This window comes from Amblyraja radiata, chromosome 7, assembly GCF_010909765.2.
Source record: "Amblyraja radiata isolate CabotCenter1 chromosome 7, sAmbRad1.1.pri, whole genome shotgun sequence".
NCBI classification, from domain to species: domain Eukaryota; kingdom Metazoa; phylum Chordata; class Chondrichthyes; order Rajiformes; family Rajidae; genus Amblyraja; species Amblyraja radiata.
Genome location: NC_045962.1, coordinates 47,728,328 through 47,748,433, shown reverse-complemented (window position 1 = coordinate 47,748,433; position 20,106 = coordinate 47,728,328). Strand labels below are relative to the sequence as shown.

Below are 20,106 nucleotides of genomic sequence, written 5' to 3'. Positions count from 1 at the left end.
TACAACTCAATGTTAAACATGCTTTGATTGGACGAAAAATACCCGAGATTTTTCCGGGTTTTCTCTAATTTAATAAAAATGTGCAAGTCTTGTTCATGACGAGTTTCAGGGGTGATTTATATAATATTTTTACACAATATGTGAAAATTTCATGTAGTTCTGTGACTTGGGTCACGAAACACTGGAATAAAGCTCCTCGGCCCACAGCCTATGTTGGACAAATTACGATATTGATGAGTCAGAGTATAGGAGGGAGATTGATCCTCTGATTGAATGGTGCCAGAACAATAATCTTGTTCAATGTCAATGAAACCAAGGAACTGATTGTTAACTTTACTCTGTCTTTTACCCAGAGTGGGGGAATCTAGAACCAGAGGGCATAAGTTTAAGGTGAGGGGGGAAATTTTTAATAAGAGCCTGAGGGCAACCATTTTACATTCTTTATAGATGATATGTAGAACGAGCTGCCAGAGAAGGTAGTTGAGGCAGATACTATCATAACATTTAAGAAATATTTGGTCAAGTAAATGGAATAGGAAAGGTTTGTAGAGATGTGGGCAAAATACAGGCAGGTAGGACTAGTGTAGATGGGGCAAGTTGGTTGGCGTGGGCAAGTTGGGCCGAAGAGTCTGTCTCCAACTGTATGATTCTACTAGATTAAGGTGGGTCCCTGTCACACAGGAGGCTTGGTCCCCCAACGCAATGTTCCACCACTCACCCATAGCCCCCAACTGCACAGGCGCACCTCATTTCCCCTCATCCCTAGCACTCTCTCCCCCTCCTCTTCACCCTCCCTCTTCTTTCCCCTCTCCTCCCCCCCTCCCCAATCCCTCCCTCACCTCTCTCCCTCTCCTTTCCCCAGTCACTCCCTCCCTCCCTCCATAACTCCTCTCCCCTCCCTACCCCCCTCCTACCCCTCTATCCCCCACCTCCCCCACTCCTCACCTCCCCTATCCCACCCAATATCCCTCCTCACCTCCCCCACTACCCTCCTCTCCCTCTATTCCCCGCTCCCTACCTCCCCCATTCCCCCCTCCTCTATTCCCCCCTCCTCTCCTTCTTTTCTCCCTCCTCCCCCACTCTCCCTCCTCACCTCCTCCCTCTTCTTTTCCCTCTCCTCCTACCCTTCCCCAATCCCTCCCTCACCTCTCCTTTCCCCTACCCTCCCTCCCTCCATAACTCCTCTACCCTCCTCTCCCTCTATCCCCTCTCCTCCCCCACTCTCCCTCCCCAGGATCTCGAGGTTGCCGCTCCCCGTGCCCTGGAGGAGCATCAGCCATCGGCACCCTCATCGGGGGAGGGGGCAGGAGCCAGCGAGGAGGGCCAGAGGGGATGGGGCTGGAGCTGCGGGGCGTAGTGATGGCGGTGCATTTGGGATTTGCAGCGGGTGCTGGACGCTCTCCTCCGTCGGGATCTGATTCACTGCTTTCCGTTTGGCGACATCGCTGCGCCGGTCCCTCCGAAAATTGTGTCCGGTTGGAGACCTCCGCCGGCCTCCCTCAGCTCCAGTAAAGATGCAATGGCGCAGGAAGGAGCGGACAGTCGCGCGGAGTGGCAGGAGAAGAGACCAATTCGAGAGGCGCTGACTGGCAGGAGAGGAGATAGATCTGTGCGCGCGCGCTTTTTACGATTTTTAAACCTCGCTGACTTTTACATTATACCACCGATCGGAATGAAATGGTGCACTCGCAGCACAGGAAACGGTGAGTGAGCTGACAAAAAAATCGTAGTGCTATCGTGTATCGTTTTTGCGTAAATAGAAAAACCACGCAAACCAGAAGATCACAAGATCAGAGCTTTAGTTATGTTTAGATGTTCTGCACTCAGTATCTTCCCTTGTGTTCTATTATGCTTGAGGTTAAGTTAATTATATTTATGTGCAGTATATTACCTGATCTGTTTGGATAGCATCTCACATAGGCCCTACATTATCTTAAAAATACACCAAACAAAAAACATTGAAATCATACAATGCACTAAAACATGATTGGAATACAGCAAAGTCCCTACCGTGGGAGGGGGGTTGCCCCCCACCTTCGACACCATCCCTCCGCTCTGTAGCTCCACTCCCTCGCCGGGTACCCCCGAGGCAGGTGATCAGTGATCGCTCAGCCCCCCCACTTTCAAAAACGCACTGCGGCCCATGCTCCAGTGGTTTGCATTCTCTTTCAGTTGGATATCTTGTGACTGATTTCGCCATTTAATTGATCAGTTTGCTTTATCTTTCTCAGAATGTTTTCAAGAGAGTGAGCATCTGAAGGAGAATCTGAAATGTTGTCTTCTTCATCTTTTTGGTGCCATTGTTGCAGGTGGACAGGTGAGAACTGCACAATTAAGTTGTTTTACTATTGAACATTAATAACTTAAATTAGAGGGAAATGCAAAATATATGCTAGAAACATGAGTTAACAAAAATGCTGATAAAACTCAGCAGGTTAAGTTAGCAAGTCAGTGAATATTTCAGACTAATGAAGTTTTATCAGACATGGAAACACACGAAAAAGGAACTGGAGTAGGCCATTAGGCCCCTTAAAACTGCCCTATCATTCAAAATAACCATGGCTGATTCCGTTTGTCTCAACTCCTCTTCTCTGCCAGTTCCCCATCACCCTCAGTTCCTGAATCTTTTAAGTATTTATCTGTCTCCATCTTAAGTACACTTCATGATCTGGCTTCCAGCACCCTTAAGGATCATAATCCCCCTCTCTCTATACCTCCCCCACCCAAGTCATACTAGATTCTCATTTTCACCCTACAAACAACTTACAATGACCTGTTTCCTTTATCAGCGTTACTTTTTGCATATCTTTAATTCATTATTCTTTATGGAAACATAGAAACATAGAAAATAGGTGCAGGATTAGGCCATTCGGCCCTTCGAGCTTGCACCGCCAGTCAATATGATCATGGCTGAACATCCAACTCAGTATCCCATCCCTGCCTTCTCTCCATACCCCCTGATCCCTTTAGCCACAAGGGCCACATCTAACTCCCTCTTAAATATAGCCAATGAACTGACCTCAACTACCTTCTGTGGCAGAGAATTCCACAGATTCACCACTCTCTGTGTAAAAAACGATTTTCTCATCTCGGTCCTAAAAGACTTCCCCTTTATCCTTAAACTGTGACCCCTTGTTCTGGACTTCCCCAACATCGGGAATAATCTTCCTGCATCTAGCCTGTCCAACCCCTTAAGAATTTTATAAGTTTCTATAAGATCCCCCCTCAATCTTCTAAATTCTAGCGAGTACAAGCCGAATCTATCCAGTCTTTCTTCATATGAAAGTCCTGCCATCCCAGGAATCAGTCTGGTGAACCTTCTCTGCACTCCCTCTATGGCAAGAATGTTTTTTCTCAGATTAGGAGACCAAAACTGTACGCAATACTCCAGGTGTGGTCTCACCAAGATCCTGTATAACTGCAGTAGAACCTCCCTGCTCTTATACTCAAATCCTTTTGCTATGAATGCTAACATACCATTCGCTTTCTTCACTGCCTGCTGCACCTGCATGCCTACTTTCAATGATTGGTGTACCATGACACCCAGGCCTCGTTGCATCTCCCCTTTTCCTGCCACCCCAGGACTTTATCTCTCCACATCACCATCTATATCTCTTGGAAAGTAGACAAAAATGATGGAGAAACTCAGCGGATGAGGCAGCATCTATGAAGCGAAGGAATAGGCGACGTTTTGAGTCGAGACCCTTCTTCAGACTAATGTCGGGGGGCGGGAAAAAGGAAGGAAGAGGCGGAGGAGATAGTAGGCTGTGGGAGAGCTGGGAAGGGGAGGGAAGGAGGGAGAAAGCAAGGACTACCTGAAATTGGAGGTCAATATTCATACCGCTGGGGTGTAAACTACCCAAGCAAAATATGAGGTGCTGCTCCTCCAATATGTGGTGGGAATCACTCTGGCCAAGGAGGAGGCTATATCTCTTGTCTCCCTTATCCCTAGCCAGTCTGAAGAAGAGTCTCGACCCAAAACGTCATGCATTCCTTCTCTCCAGAGATGCTGCCTGTCCTGCTGAGTTACTCCAGCTTTTTGTGTCTATCTTCGGTTTAAACTAGCATCTGCAGTTCCTTCTTACACATTATCAAAGGCCTTGCTGAATTCCATATAGTCAGCATCTATGGCCTTGGCCTCATCAACCTTGGTTGAAATTATGGGTCTACCATAACAGTCCTGATCGTGGGAAGGACATAGAAGTGGGTTGTTTTTGGTGTTAGTGGAGGGATGAGCTCCTGAGATAGAGTTCACTGATGTCTAAGAGACAATACCATGATATTTAATGGTGGGATCATGGTCGAGAGAGAGGTAAGAAGAGGTGCATCAGCATTTTTTTTTTCCATTTTTTTTTTCTTTCATTTTTTTAAAATTAGAAGTACAATAAGTTGCAGTAATACACACCAGATATATCTCATTACATTTGTTATACCCCTTCATTTTTTGAACTTTAAAAAAGATAGAAATAAAAGAAGTAAGGAAAGTGAGAAAGAGTCGTGAAGGTGCAGGAAAGTTTTGGGAAAAGAAAGCCCATTCGAAAAGGAGTTAGAGAAGAAAGTTAAGAAATAGACCCTAGAAAAGAAAGAGTAACAATCGCTCTATTATTTTAAAAAAAAACTCTGCAAAAAGGGATATACCAACCGTATTTTTCACCCCCCGTTACCAGATCCTGGCACCATTTATTTTTTAAATTACTATTGCACCTTATGCTTGTAATAAGTCCATAAATGCAGACCACGTCTTTTGGAAGTGGTCTGCTTTGCCTGCTAGGAGGAGTCTCATCTCTTCCAGATGTAATGTTTCGAACATGTTTGAAATCCACATTTTTATTGTTGGTATAGGAGCATCTTTCCAGAATTTGAGTATAAGTTTTTTCCCATTATTAGCCCGTAATTAAGTAAATTCTTTTGAAACACGTTTAGTTCAGGGCTACGTTCCGTTATTCCAAAAATAATCCATTCTGCTTTTGGTATGAGTTTTATTTTAAATAGTTTTGTGAAGATTTCAAATATTTCGTTCCAGACTTTTTGGATTTTTATACAAAAAACAAAAGAGTGCGCTATGGTAGCTTCATGAGACTTACATTTATCACAAATGGGTGAGACTTTAGGGAAAAGTTTATTTATTTTTGTTTTTGAATAGTATAGTCTATGTAATGTTTTGAATTGAATTAGAGTATGTCGTACGTTGATCGAGCATTTATGCACATAGTAAGTGTTTATCCCAGCTCTCTTTTGAAATTTTTATAGCTAGTTCTTGTTCCCAGTCTCTTCTAATACCATCAGTTGTAGGTATTTCTATATTTAAAATAGTGTTGTATAAGTATGATATTAGGTTTGCTGATTCGGCCTTTGTCTTCATTGCTTTGTCCAGTAAGTCTGGAGGCATGTTATGATAGTCTTTTGTGTATTTTTTCAGATAGTCACACAATTGAAGATATTTAAAATATTGATTATTTCTCAAATTATATTTCAGTTGTAATTGTTGAAATTATAATAATTTTCCGAATTCATACAAGTCTCCGAGCATTTTGATTCCTATTCTTTCCCATTGTGTAAATGATTTATCTATAGTAGAAGGTTTAAACGACGGATTATTGACTATTGGCATTAAAAGAGATAGATTTCTTAATTTTAGATTCTGTTTTATTTGTTTCCAAGTTCTAATTGCGCTATGTATAATTGGATTTCTATTGTAATTTTTGTTATTCAGATTTATTGGTGAAAGGAGAGTCGCTCCTATATTATACGGAGAGCAGTCCTCTCTCTCCATTACAATCCAGTCCACCTGCTGGGCAGAATTGTCCAGCAGGTGAATCATATTTTTAATATTTACTGCCCAATTATAGTACATAAAGTTAGGGAGTGCTAGACCACCCAGCTCTTTGGGTTTACTAAGGTGTGTTCTTTGTATTCTGTGGGATTTATAGTCCCATATAAAATTTGTAATGTCTGAGTCCAGTTTTTTGAAAAACTTTTTTGGAAGATATATAGGTATTGATTGAAATATATATAGGATTTAGGTGCATCAGAATTGATGCTAACTTCTGTGAGGCAGAGGTTAGTTCACCAAACTCCTGGTGTAATGGCAGTATTGGTGCTGGTCTTGACTGAGTGGAGTGCAAGTGTTGCATTGGCAGTTTGTAATCAATAGATGTAGGGAGGGTAAGAAGTAGGGCACTTGTGGACCAGCTGATCCAGTGACCAGAATTGAAGAGGCGACTTTGATGACACTTTCCTTGTCAATTGAAAGCAGGGTCCCTGTCAATCTTATCAAGTTGTCTACCAAGGATAAACAAGCTGGTAAGAGTTTAGCTGAGATGGTAGATATGATCCATGAAGTCTGTGGCTTATTTTTGACATCATCTCACCACTGAAGACCAAGCTTTTGCCTCCTAGACATCAGTGATTTCACTTTCTCGAAATAACACCCCCCCCCCCCGCAGCCTCATTAACCCCATCACCATGTAGCCCATTTCTACTACCTCCCAAACATCCACGAGTAGAACTGTCTTGGCAGATCTATTGTTTCCTCCCACTGAATTTTGTTTCCAATGGGTATCAATGTAATAAAGCTGCAAAATTCATTGATTTATGAAAAATTATCATGTCAGAAGTGATAGGAGCAGAATCAGGCCATTCGGCCCATCAAGTCTACTCCACCATTCAATCATGGCTGATCTATCTCAAACTCCTAACCCCTGCCTTCTCCCCATAACCCTTGACACTCGTACTAATCAATAACCAAGAATTATATCATTATTATTTCAGCGCAATGCACTCCAGGCAATCTCACCAGCTACAATGGAAGTATTGATGAGGGTGCTGGCAGATTGTGATTTGGTGGATGATAAGGACCCAGAGGATGTAAGCCATAAATTGGAGCTGACCCTGAAGTGCCTGACTGAGGTGATTCACATACTGCTTACCAGCAGCTCTGATCAAAGGCAGGTGGAGATCGGCACAATCCTTGAGAATTACTTCAAGCTGCTCAATTCTGATCATGTTGCATTGCTGGTCAATTGCAAATCTCGGAACTGGGAGAGCAGTTTCATTGCACTACAAATACAAATGCTGAGTGAGTAGATTGCCTGCTCTGAATGTCTTTCACTTATAGCTAGGGCTGATTTTTTTTTTAAATGAATAAATGCACAATAAATAAATATCCTAATTCATGTTATGACAACATTTCTCTTCACATAGTGCCCTTAACTTGGTAAAAGATAGTCAAAGTAGTAGGTTTTAAGAACCATCCTGACTAAGATAGAAAGGTTTAAGGGGGGAATTTCAGTATGTGGGAATTAGGCAATGAAAGACTTGGCCACCAACAGTAGAGCATTGAATGGTTCAGTGGAGTAGACCACAGAGATTGGGAGAGGGGATGGAGGAATTTGAACAAGATGAAAATTGTAATATATTTTCATTGCTGGACAGGGTGCCTGTTGTAAGTTATTGAAACATGTTGAAGACGGTGACAAGGATTTGATACAAGTTTAAATACTGGCAGCAGAAGTGTGGATGATCTTTAGATTATGCTGAGAAAGTAGGTGAAAAGCATTGTTGGGGATGATCTAAATGTTCCACTTGTATATTCTGAGTTACATTGGTCTTGTGGAAAAAGGAATAACAAGGACTGTAAAGTCAACCTTTCATTGAATCTCTATGTAATGAACAATGAATTGTTGAATTTTCTCTCCGCAGGCACTATTCCAGAGATGTTAAATTGCTCTGACAGACCTGTCCTTCAGGCAATCTTCCTGAATAGCAACTGCTTTGAACATCTCACTCGATTGTTACAGAACAGCAAGGTAGAATCCCATTTGATATCAGAGTGCTTATTTGGTTTGACTTGGTTAATGCAGCTGTTACTCTTCAGTGTTTTATATGGGCTCATACTACTGTCTGTGGAAATCAGAAATTAGAGGAATTTGTCCTCTCATTGAAATGTTCTGGTTATAACTCTGGAGATTAGATTTCACTTTGAATTCAGGCGGCTATTATATCATAAAAGTTTTTAAATGAGTGCCTTTTCCCTTTTGCTGTACAGAGGCCTTTACAAATTTTGCTAATAATAAGCTACTAAGGTTCATGCAATGATAAAAGATAAATGTCTCCATTCCCATGTGGATGGTCTATCTCTCTCTTATTAGAGTGCAGGCTAAACAGATCTTTTTTAGTCTGGATAATGCCATTGTTAAATGGTCAGAATGAATTTTTCACCAAGAATCCCGTAGTTAGATGTGACTGAAATGATATTCGTTATCCTTGGGTATGGTATTGTACAAAAGCAAAAGTCGTTTAATAGTCAAATGGGAATAGGCTGCACTTCAGCAGAGACACCTGAGAGATGTTCATGATGGTTATGATGTAACTAAATAAAAGCAAACATTAAAGATCTAGGTTTGTGACTTGAGGCAGAGGTAACTGCATTATCAGCTTTGAGAAAGTTGACTGCACTTCAGTGAGCTAACGTATTAGACAGTATTTGTATTTTAACCATAGAAATGTCAATTTCAAACAACTGGCGACTTGCTCCAAACCTGCTTGTTAGGGGTGTATTTTTAATTTTACTGCTGATGTGTTTGGATACTATAGAAACATAGTTGCAGGAGTAGGCCATTCGGCCCTTCGAGCCAGCACCGCCATTCAATATGATCATGGCTGATCATCTAAAATCAGTATCCCGTTCCTGCTTTTTCGCCATATCCCTTGATTCCTTTAGCCCCTAGAGCTAAATCTAACTCTCTTGAAAACATCCAGTGAATTGGCCTCCACTGCCTTCTGTAGCAGAGGATTCCACAGATTCACAACTCTCTGGGTGAAGTTTTTCCTCATCTCAGTCCTAAATTCTTAAGTCTTAAACTGTGACCCCTGGTTCTGGACTCCCCCAACATCGGGAACATTTTTCGTGCATCTAGCCTGTCCAATCCTTTAAGAATTTAATGTCTCTGTAAGATATCCTCTCATCCTTCTAAATTTCAGTGAATACAAGCCCAGTTGACCCATTCTTTCATCATATGTCAGTCCCGCCATCCCAGGAAATAACCTGGTGAACCTACGCTGCACTCCCTCAATAGCAATAATGTCCTTCCTCCAATTAGGAGACCAAAATTGCACACAATGCTCCAAGTGTGGTCTCACCAGGGCCCTGTACAACTGCAGTAGGACCTCCTTGCTCCTAAACTCAAATTATCTCGCAATGAAGGCCAACATGCCATTAACGTTCTTCACTGCCTGACGTACCTGCGTGCTTACTTTCAGTGACTGATGTACAAGCACACCCAGGTCTCGTAGCACCTCCCCTTTTCCTAATCTGACACCATTCAGATAATCTGCCTTCCTGTTCTTGCCACCGAAGTGGATAACCTCACATTTCTCCACATTATACTGCATCCACTCGCCCAACCTATCCAAGTCACCCTGCAGCCTCATAGCATCCTCATCGCAGCTCGCACTGCCACCCAGCTTTGTGTCATCCGCAAACTTGGAGATGTCACATTTAATTCCCTTGTGTAAATCATTAATATCTATTGCAAATAACTGGGGTCCCAGCACTGAGCCTTGCGGCATCCCACTAATCACTGCCTGCCATTCTGAAAAGGACCCGTTAATTTTTACTCTTTGCTTCCTGTCTGCCAACTAGTTCTCTATCCATGTCAATACTCTAATACCCTACCCCCAATACCATGTGCTCTAATTTTGCGCACTAATCTATTGTGCGAGGCCTTGTCAAAGGCTTTTTGAAAGTCCAGATACACCACATCCACTGGCTCGCCCTTATCCATTCTACTTGTTACATCCTCAAAAAATTCCAGAAGATTAGTCAAGCATGATATCTCCTCCATAAATTCATGCTGACTTTGACCGATCCTGTCACTGCTTTCCAAATGCCTTGCTATAACATCTTTTAACAATCGACTCAAGCATCTTCCCCACTACCAATGCAAGGCTAACTGGTCTATAATTCCCTGTTTTCTCTCTCCTTTTTTAAAAAGTTGGGTTACATTGGCTACCCTCCAGTCCACAGGAACTGATCCAGAGTTGAGAGAACATTGGAAAACGATCACCAATGCATCCACCTCCTTGCATCCAGACCATCATGCCCTGGAGATGTATCTGCCTTCAGTCCCAACAATTTACCTAACACCATTTCCTGACTAATGTGGATTCCCTTCAGTTCCTCTCTCCCACTAGATCCTCTATTTTGTCAATGATATGAGCAAAATTAAAATCAGGAAAGGGGTGACATTCGCTATCTAAAATGTTAAATAATGGTCTGTTTGGAACTTGGAAGGGGAACTTTGGAGCTTTTAATTGGCCAGCTAAAGTCTGGGGTTAGAATTTCCTGCTACTTTGCCATAATGAATTTGCACTCCTGTGGGTTGCAGGCATGTGTAGATCACATCTCCCTTGGACGTTCATTTATAAGATTTTAACATTGTGGATGGTCATATTGGTAACCTGTTATGTGCAACTCACTGGTCAGTTAGATTCTAGCTCAAAAACCTTATGCTCATTGTGCTATTTAATTTGAACTGAAATGTATTTACACTATTGCCTTAGTCGCCTTGCTGGTGATTATACTTTCTTGCTGCAGCTCCTGGGGTTATCCATATCTAGGTCTTCAATAGTTCAATGGTACTTCAGCATGGTCCCGTTAGCATTCAATCTGTTTGTGTAAAAGTTCCAACAAATTAAGGGCTTTTACATTTTCTATGAAATTGTAAAATAATGTTGCAAAATAATAGCAAGTTACTTGCCATTTAAAATTATACACCTCTCACATAAGTGAAAGAAATTGAGCAGATTTTCCCTCCCCCTTTTCCCTTTCTGGTGTGCACTCATTCTTTCCTTTTGCGATTTTTGCGCTTTCCTTTCCTCCTCGTGTTTTCTCTCCCTTTCGCTGTTTGTGTACCTCTTTGTCGTCTCTTAGCCCCTCTGTGCTCCAACACCACCTCTGCACTCTTGCGCCACCGCATCTTTTGGCTGGTTCGACTCACCTGCACTCCTGGACTGCCAATTACACAGCCCATGTGCTTCCCTTACTTTTCCTTTTGAATTCTCTTAATTTCCTTTCTTTATCTTTTTGCTATCTTCCATCTAACCCTTTCACGAGACAATATAGTTATTGTAATGGAAAAGATCTAGGGATGGTGATGTTTATTGATCTCCCTCTTGTTGAGAAGTCATAAATAAATAATAGTTTACAGTAAACCCTCATTTTAACAGACCTTTGTATCTGATTTTGGTTATAGCAGACCAAAACTGCTGTAGTCAGAGTTCGTTGTTTCATGGAATGATCACGAGATGGATGGATCGAATTATGTTTTTGAAACAATTTAGCTTAGTTTAGTTTGGAGACACAACATGGAAACACAGAGTCCGCGCTGACCAGCGATCACCAGTACTCTAGTTCTATCTAACACACTCGGGACAATTCAGTGTATGGGATAGAACTACTGCAGTGATTTTATCTTTCCTCCCATATTGCAAAGACCGGAGGTTTTTGTCAGTCTCCCTACCTGCAACCTCCGGCAACCACCTGCAACCTCCGGAAACCGCACGGAAACCTTGGGTGGGGCGCAAAGTCTCCAGAGGTTTCCGTTCAGGTTTCCTAAGTGGGACAGGGGCATAAGACACTGGGACAACGTGGGTCTCAACTGGTCTCCATGAACTACGCAAGCCTCCGGCAAAGCCGACGCCCCACAGCGCCACAGACCCAGGCCTGATTCTTACCTCAGATGCCCCGTGTGACCTTTTGCACTCACCCCCCAGCACACCAGCTCCACCCCATGCACTACAGTGTGTAGGATAGAGCCAGTGTACCGGAGCACCAGGAGGAAACCCAATGCGGCCACAGGGGGGATCTGAGGCCAAGATTGAACCTGGGCCCTCGGTGCCGCGAAGCAGCGGTTCCACCAGTAACCCGCACAAGCCAGAGAATCCAACCAAATCACAAATCTGTACATCTCTGCAACGCAGGAGGAAACCCACACTGCCGCAGGGAGCGCCAGTGGTCAGGATCGAACTCTTTGTGGTCTTTAGCGCTGTAAAGTAGCAACTCTACCGTGTTGCCATTATGCCATCCAAAGGAATTGTGTTTTTTGTGTCCTTTGCTGTTTATTGTGCAGTGTATGTTTAATGACAATAGTACGGTGCACATTAGCCCCCTTGTTCAGTTATAACGGACAATCAGTAATAACAGACACCGTCTTCCCCCGCAAGGTCCATTATAGCGAGGGCTTACTGCATTGTTATTTGTACAGTGAGGCAATGAAACATTATACAGAGTTGCAGATCTTCATGAAAACGACAAGGCTTCAATGAATTGCCTGCACAGCAATAAACCGAATACTAACCTGCTCATTAACAAACTTGCATGGAATTCTGTGGTTTAATCTCTTTCGCACAAGTTTAAACCTTGAAATAATGACGTATAAGTAAAACAAAGACATTTGCTAGAATTTCAGTTGTGACAAGTTGCTATAATTCATTTAAGAATGTGAGACCTACAAATGTCATTGATGTGAGGTTCTTTTTTCATCTTTTCACTGGTGAAATTCATTATTTTACACTGCTGCAGTTTTATTTGCAGCTGTAGTATGATAGTTTGCTGTTTAATCCTGTATAATAGGCAGATAATATGCTCAACTGAACCGTTTTGCACTCTAAACATCTGGGTGACAGACTGACAGAATCTGCTGTTTTGTGCGCATCACCCATGTTTGGTGCTGTAATATGGAGCTGATTGGCAGGGAACACTGTTTCAAAGTTGTGCTGCAAGGCTCAAGTGTGTTCCGAAGAAAATATTAGCTAGCTTGTTAACCAATAGTTTTAAAACACAAAGAGGGCATTTAAAATTAAGTTCTGGTAACTGCAGAATCATTATCTTTAGTATTAATTATGAAGCAATTGAGAAAAATAGTGGCCTTTACCCATTTTATCAGTAAATGAAAGATTCAATGCCTTTTTTGATTCTATCACATCATATAGCGGTATTGTAAACCTTTGCAATATTTTATAGTACAGCCACCTCACATTTTACATGTGTTTTAGTTGTACGTTTTTGTAATAATGTGCTTTTTAAATTTACGTGCTTGCATATTTGAAAAACACGCTCAAATTTATGTCTGGCAGTGTAGTTATGTGCGATGCCCGGCAGGGTACTGCATAGTACAACAGTGATGGTGTTCAGCGAGCTGCAGCTTACTGCTTTCTCAGTTTTCGTCCACACCATCTTTGCTTTGTGCTTTTCTGATTTCAAATGAAATGGGGGCCCCCCACACCCAGCAGCCTCCCTCCTCAACCCACCACCTACGCCATCTTTGGCAAGCAGAAGTTGCCTGCTGTTAATGTAAGTGCTAGCATTCGTATTCAAAAATAAATTTGAAATAAACAATATTTATTTAAAATGTCTTTACAATTTTTTCTTTCTTGGCTATTTTTTTTAAATTAATGAGTAGGATAAAAGAATAATGGCAGTCATAAATTAACTATTTATCGTGTGATGTAGACAATTATGACTTTTCCCCTAACCTGTGCCATTTACATACATTCTTATAGTAAAAATGTTTAAATATGTTTTTGAGATAAGCATTGCATTTCAAGAATGTAACCCCCATGTAAAATGAGAGGTGGCTGGATCTCAGGAATTGCTGCAAAGTCTCTTACTTTGTAACTTTTGCCAATGTTCATCTTTGTAACTTTGTCCTGGTTTGCAGTATGCCAGGAAGACTTTGGCCACTATGGGGTCAGGATTAAGAATGCTTGAGTAAGCTGCTGAAACATTATTTCATAAATGAAAATTCTTAAAATGAAAGAGATGGGGATTATTTACAGGAGACAGAATAGATTAAAAAGAATACATCTGAAAAATCATTTCATGTCATGTAACAGTGGAACATGGGAGCACAAATCAAAATGAACCAATGGAATTAAACATCTTGCCTTCCAGTGTGAGAAGTGATTGCTTATTACTGCATTGGCAAAGATCCATATTTAAATTCCTATGTTATTTCCTAAGTATATTAATATTAATTTATGATTACCAGACCCTTTCTAATGCAGACGGCTATTCTTCATATACAAATAGGGGTATGCACAAGAATTTGATTGTTTATGAACGGGTGCATGAAGTGCTTTGGTTTAATGTATTTGCAAACATTTGCAAGCATATATAATATGCATAATGATTATTGGAAGGACCTGGAGCTCCGTTGTGCATGCTACGGTACGTGAATTAAAGAAACAATGTATTTAGCTCTTCTTTGTACGAGTGGTTTATAATATGGTTTATTGGATGACATTTCAGTGGTGCTTCAAGTTATTTTGCTTTTGTTTGCTCCATGGCCTTTGCTCCACCTATTTAATATTCACTGCTGTGGTTTTATCACCTCAGATTTGATAGTATTTATACATTTTTTTGGAACAAAAGAACATAATGGAATGCAAAAATGTACTCATTTATGACAGCATACTAAACAAAGCTGGTAAGATTGATCTGCCAGGGAAATGGAATGCTTTCATTAGAGAGTGCAGTGTTGGGAATTCATTACCCCTCGATTGGTGATGCTTTGCGAACCTTGTGGCTGGGTGGTGCGTATGCATTTCTACAGTTGCGGGCAGCCACATCACATCTTTGATTCAAGGTGACAGGATTGATAATTTAGGATTGATCCTTTCACGGAAAGTGAAATATTGGCAAATGCTTCCATTTGAGTTGTTTAGATTTAGTTCATTGAATTTATTAACCTTTAAGCTGACATTAACCACTGCTAAGATCTCCCTTAGATAAGCATGTTCACAACCATGCCCAAATTGTATTAATTCAACCCGTTGCGTGCCTTTTATGCTTATGTTGTCTTCATTTAACAGCTGTTTGTAAGTTCTAAACCAGCAGACAAGAGTGAGAAAGATCTTGCCAACAAATTACTGACAGAAATGAATGTGGACCAGGTATTAACTGAATTTTTGTTTCAGCTGTAAATCACCAACATTGGGACAGCTATGCCAGTATTTACTTCAAAACAGCCAATCTAATGACCAATAATTAATCATGTACAATTAATCTCTGGAATGATTTTATTAATCAGAAGAACCAACGAATAGATGTCTGCGAATAGCATAAATTTGGTACTGTGACATTGTATCGTTCTTTCCCTGAGCGTGCAAGTGGTTTTTACTGCCTTGAGAAGAATAGCTTAGTATGTGGAAAATTTGAATAATTTGAATAATTTGTTCCTTTAAAGCAAATCTCTTGTTTTTGGAGATTTTTTTTGCTTAACAACTCTTCATGTGGTTTTGTAAAGTAGCTTGAACGGTGTAGACTTTTGTTGTGGTCAACTTGCGTCTTGATTAAGAGCTCAGGGATAGCTGGAGAATTAAAAACGGCACAATACCAATGTGGATCCAATCCATGCTCCAAAATTGACTCAATATCCTCCGCGCCACTAATGGCGGGCAATAAATATGGTCCATGCCAAGTTCATATCTTTTACGTTTTACTTAACTGCAATAATTTTGAGCTAGAGACATTCTACCCGTTGAAACTTTGACATGATTATCTCTCTCCTCTTTCACTTCAATACTCCTTACTGGAAAAGTAATCAGTTATTTGTTAGACGACAAAAAATATCTACAGGTAGTCAGCAAAATAATCGGTTAATTGCATGGATACTCAATATCCATGTAACTAATGGATATGTGAGATGTAGTTCGGAAGGACCACTGTTTTGTGGTTGAATCCAGGCCAAAATATGTCTGTAGTCGGAATGGTGCTGTTTCAGGGTCCTGCACAAATTTAGAAGAAGCTTTCCATAAAAAAATATTTCTCCTTACTCAGGGTCCAAATGTCTGTACAAGCAGCAAAGGTGCATGAAGACTTGTCACCAGATTTGCCTCACTGTTGGATAGCATCACGTCTTCGTTAACAAAGAATGTGTGCTGGTTATCAAATACAGACACGAGTCATCCTTTCCCTATTCACAATTTGTGGAGTCTTATCTCCTACCAAATGTGTCTTGATAGTATTTCCCCAGCAATATGCCAACAGTTGTAAATGCCTCTCCTATTTTAAGTTAGATCACTTTTTCTTTTCCACACCAAACAAAAATATTCAGGCAAATCTTTCTTGTGAAATGTGGCACGCAATCCAAAGAAAGTGAAAGATTAGATTAAAAATGAACTAGATTGTGTATAGAGAACAGTTGGCGGGGGCTTTCATTACTGGTGGATTTATGCAGTAAAATTCCACCGGGGTCTGTGCTGAAAACGTCACTAATTGTGCAAATGGAAGGAAGGGCCGTAATGAAGTCATTTGCTGATGATAGTCATTTGCTTGTTGGCCTGATTAGTCACGAGATTGATCAATCTGAGATGTAGACTGCAAGAAATTGTCAAAGGCCTATGTAGATGGGCACAATTGTGGAGGATAGGATTTAAACTAGAGAAGTATGAGAATGTGTTTGGGGAGGGCAAACAAGCCAAGGACGTGCACATTATATGTTAGATGTAAAATGTGAAAATAAACTTTGGGGGTGCATGTCTACTAATCTCTGCACAACTATAATAGGAATCCAGGATAGGATGAAAGAAAAAATTACTATGAATGCTGAAAAGTTGAAATATTAAAAATAACTTACTGGAAGCACTAGGCTCAGCAGCATCTGTGGAAAGAGAAGTTGGGTCAAGGAAGCTGTTTTCCAGCTCTGATTAAGGTAGTGGTATGGCATTGGATTCTTAACTTTATCAACCGAAAATAGAGTACAAACGCATGAAGGAAATGCTGAAATTGTATAAAGCACTAATTAGAGCACAGCTAGAGATCTCTGCACAGTTGTATTCTCCACATAATGGAAAAGTATGATAGCACTAGAGAGAATGTGCAATAGATTTGACGATCTTGCTAGGGCTGAAGAGTTTTGGTTTTGTGCGTTATGTGCAGAGGTTGGTGGACCAGCGTTGTTTTATTGGAACAAACGTGGTAGAGGGCAGACTTAATTGAAGTGTATAAACCATTGAAAGGCTTGGATAGTTGAACAGGAAGTGCCTTTTTTTTTGTGGAGGTCAATAACTGTGGGACATTGATTTTAGTTGGTGAAAGATTTAGTGGAGATTTGAGCAATCTCATTCGCACCAAGACAGTAGTGGATTGTCTGAGACTAGTGCAGCAGCAGTAATTCTCATTGCCATTATAAAAAAACTTTGAACACTTGAAGAGACTCTGAACCAATAGATGGGAATCAAGATTAACAAAATAGTTCCTGTCTTTGGTTGGGGAGTCAGAATGTCACCTTCTTGCACTGTAAATTTAATTCTAGAATCAGGGAATTAGGGATGGAGAAATTGTCTGTCTGCAGGCCTATTATTCAAGCCTATTGTTACTGGATGCACAGGGAAACCATAATTGCTTTATGATTTATACCAACCGCAAACCCGCCTGTTTTAATGTTCCCCTTGCATCTCTTTGCATCTGATGCATTCTGCAATTTCCACAACTTTTATGTGCTGTAACTGATCAACATGGTCATTGTTCAACAGCACCGTGAGTTAAAATGTCTTACCCTCATAACCAAATCTCCCATCATAGCTTATATATGACTATTTTTCAGCTTCAGTCTTCTCCAAACAGATATCCCATGCCCACTATGTACCTCTCGCATCTCTCATAAGTCATTCCCCCCTTCCCCACTATATTATTCACTCTGCCCGTAAGAACCAATGATCTGTGCTGTCCATTCTGTTAAGCTCCTCAAAGGCTTTCCTTGAAACCCACTTTTTTGACCAAGCTTCAGTTTACCCCACCTAATATTTCCTCCTCTGGCTCAGAGTTTGTTTGTCTATTTTTTTTAAATATAGCTCTATGAACACCTGAGTGTGTTTTTCTATATTGAAGTGTTCGATAAATTGTGTCACTTTTGCGTAATGCTCTCATATCTCCCCACCACCTTCCTCCATCAATGAAAGTAAAATTGGAAACACATTGCCACAGAAGGCTGTGGAGGTTGTCAGTGGTTATTTCTAAGGCAGAGATAGTCAGATTCTTGATTAGGTTCTTGTCAAAGGTTATGGGGATAAGGCAGGAAAATGGGATTAGGAGGCAGTGATCAGCGGAATAACGGAATAGACTCGATGGGCCGAATGGCCTAATTCTACTCCTATTACCTGTGAACTTGTGAAACCTTTTACCAATAATATATTGTGATATCTGATTAATGCCTAATTATTAAAGAGCAACACAAAACAAGTTAATATTGGAAAATTAAAAACACAGGTCTTTGATAGTGGCATTTTGATACTGGCATAGCATTTCCAAGTGCTGCTTTACTTTTCTCTTGTAGGGTATGCCCTTTGATTTCTTTGCACTGTGGTGATGGGCGGGTATTTCTGTGATTAGTGAGGCTGTATGTGGTTTGGTACACAGACATTTATGTATGATGTAATGTTGCTTGTTGTTGGTGTTACTGCTTGGTACAGTGGCTTCGTCTGGTGAGGAGGTGTAACAGCAATCTGAGGTTTCTGGGTGTTCTGCCTGGCCGCTTTTTAATGTTTCTGAGGACTGCACAAATACTGATGGCACCAAATGAAAATTAATAAGATTTTTGTTTCGCTCACTTAGGTCATATTCTATAAAAGCTGAGTTAGTGTTTGTTATATTAGATCAGCTAGTTGAAACCAGCAACTCATGGCAGGTGATGATGGCACAACAATTCTGGCCTAGAAAGGGAGTAATTGGGGTTCACACAGAATCTCATTTAAAAAAAAAAGAATTTGGGTGATGTATTGATCTCCCTTTTCGCACCAAACCTGGATTGGATAATACAGGATTACCACCAAAAATGTGATAGCCAAACTGATGACAAATGTATTATGATCTTTGAAATCCATGTCAATTTTTCCCCTTTTCACAATAGTACTCCTAACATAAGAGCAATTAATAAATGGCTCAGACTAACATTTTGAATCTCAAGAAACAAAACCCTGCAGCTTTTCCATTCTTGTAGTCATGGTGATACAGAATGAAGAGGGTTCTTTAGCCTTACAAGACACTTTTAATAATCATTACTCCACAGCTGACTATATTTTAAATTTCAATATGCACCCTGTCACTGAAACTTTCAGCACCCTTGCCATAATACTGATTTTTATTTCAGATTCACCATGGGTGGGGAAAAAAGTCAGGTACTTGCTGTTGAGCACATTTTTGTACTACCCCTGTAAAAAGGAACCAAAATGATTCTATAAATCAATAAAGTTCCTGTTGGAGCCAAATATATATTTGGTACATTTTTATTTCTTTATATTTGTGTTTCTGCAGTCTTCAGAATTATTTAAAAAAATGTTCAATAAAACTTCACATTTCCATACTGAGTGCAACTTTTCAGAACACTGGTTTTCTTGATTAAGATTTCATATTGACAGTTGCCTCTTGTAATCACGTGAGGGCATGCCTTTGATTTTAACCGCAGCTGCTGCGTGCTGGACCAATTGGTATAAAGAGAAAGATAAATGTCAATTAAGTAACAGTGGAGATGCATTTTGTTCCTCACTGGCCTTTGTTGCAGAGCTGACCAACACAACTATACGTGAGTAATGGGAGCGGGCGTGGCTGCATGCTGCGCATTGTTCTTGCTACAGGAAATATGTCTCGTATTGTTATGGGTAACATCAAGACTTGTCATCCCTCCTAGCACCATAAATATTTTTCCTCCATATTCAATTTATTATTTAATGATAAACAGTAAAGCAACCAAATGTGGTGGTAAGTGTCGCTTTGCCAAATTTTGAAAAGAATGCTTAATAATATTGAGAATAAAGAAAAAATAATAAAAACCGGATAGTTATGCTACATGTTTGTACAGCTTGAATCTGATATAATATGATTGATGAATTAGGGAATACCATTCAAAATACTTGGGCTGAATCCGTTATAATGTGATTTTGATTGGGTACCAGAGTTTAGTTTAGTTTATTGTCATGTGTAACGAGGTACAGTGAAAAGCTTTTTGTTGCATGGTATCCAGTCAGCGTATACATGATTACAATCGAGCTGTCCACAGTGTACAGATACAGGATAAGGAAATAAAGTAGAGTGCAAGGTAAAGTCCA

At 40.6% G+C, this 20,106-nt stretch overlaps 1 protein-coding gene across 7 annotated transcripts in view; it reads left to right on the top strand.

Annotated features, from left to right (window-relative positions):
• The window catches only part of nbeal1 (neurobeachin like 1), a 248,860-nt gene that overhangs the window by 94,735 nt on the left and 134,019 nt on the right, over window positions 1–20,106 (top strand). For 4 of the 7 annotated variants that reach the window (XM_033024389.1, XM_033024388.1, XM_033024394.1 and 1 more), the window contains exons 7-10: window positions 2,232–2,317; window positions 6,772–7,078; window positions 7,702–7,808; window positions 14,875–14,955. In XM_033024389.1, the coding sequence (XP_032880280.1) occupies window positions 2,232–2,317; window positions 6,772–7,078; window positions 7,702–7,808; window positions 14,875–14,955 (581 nt within the window). Of the gene's footprint in view, window positions 1–2,231; window positions 2,318–6,771; window positions 7,079–7,701; window positions 7,809–14,874; window positions 14,956–20,106 lie in introns of those variants that run through there. The other 3 variants (XM_033024391.1, XM_033024393.1, XM_033024392.1) reach the window with 2 other exon arrangements.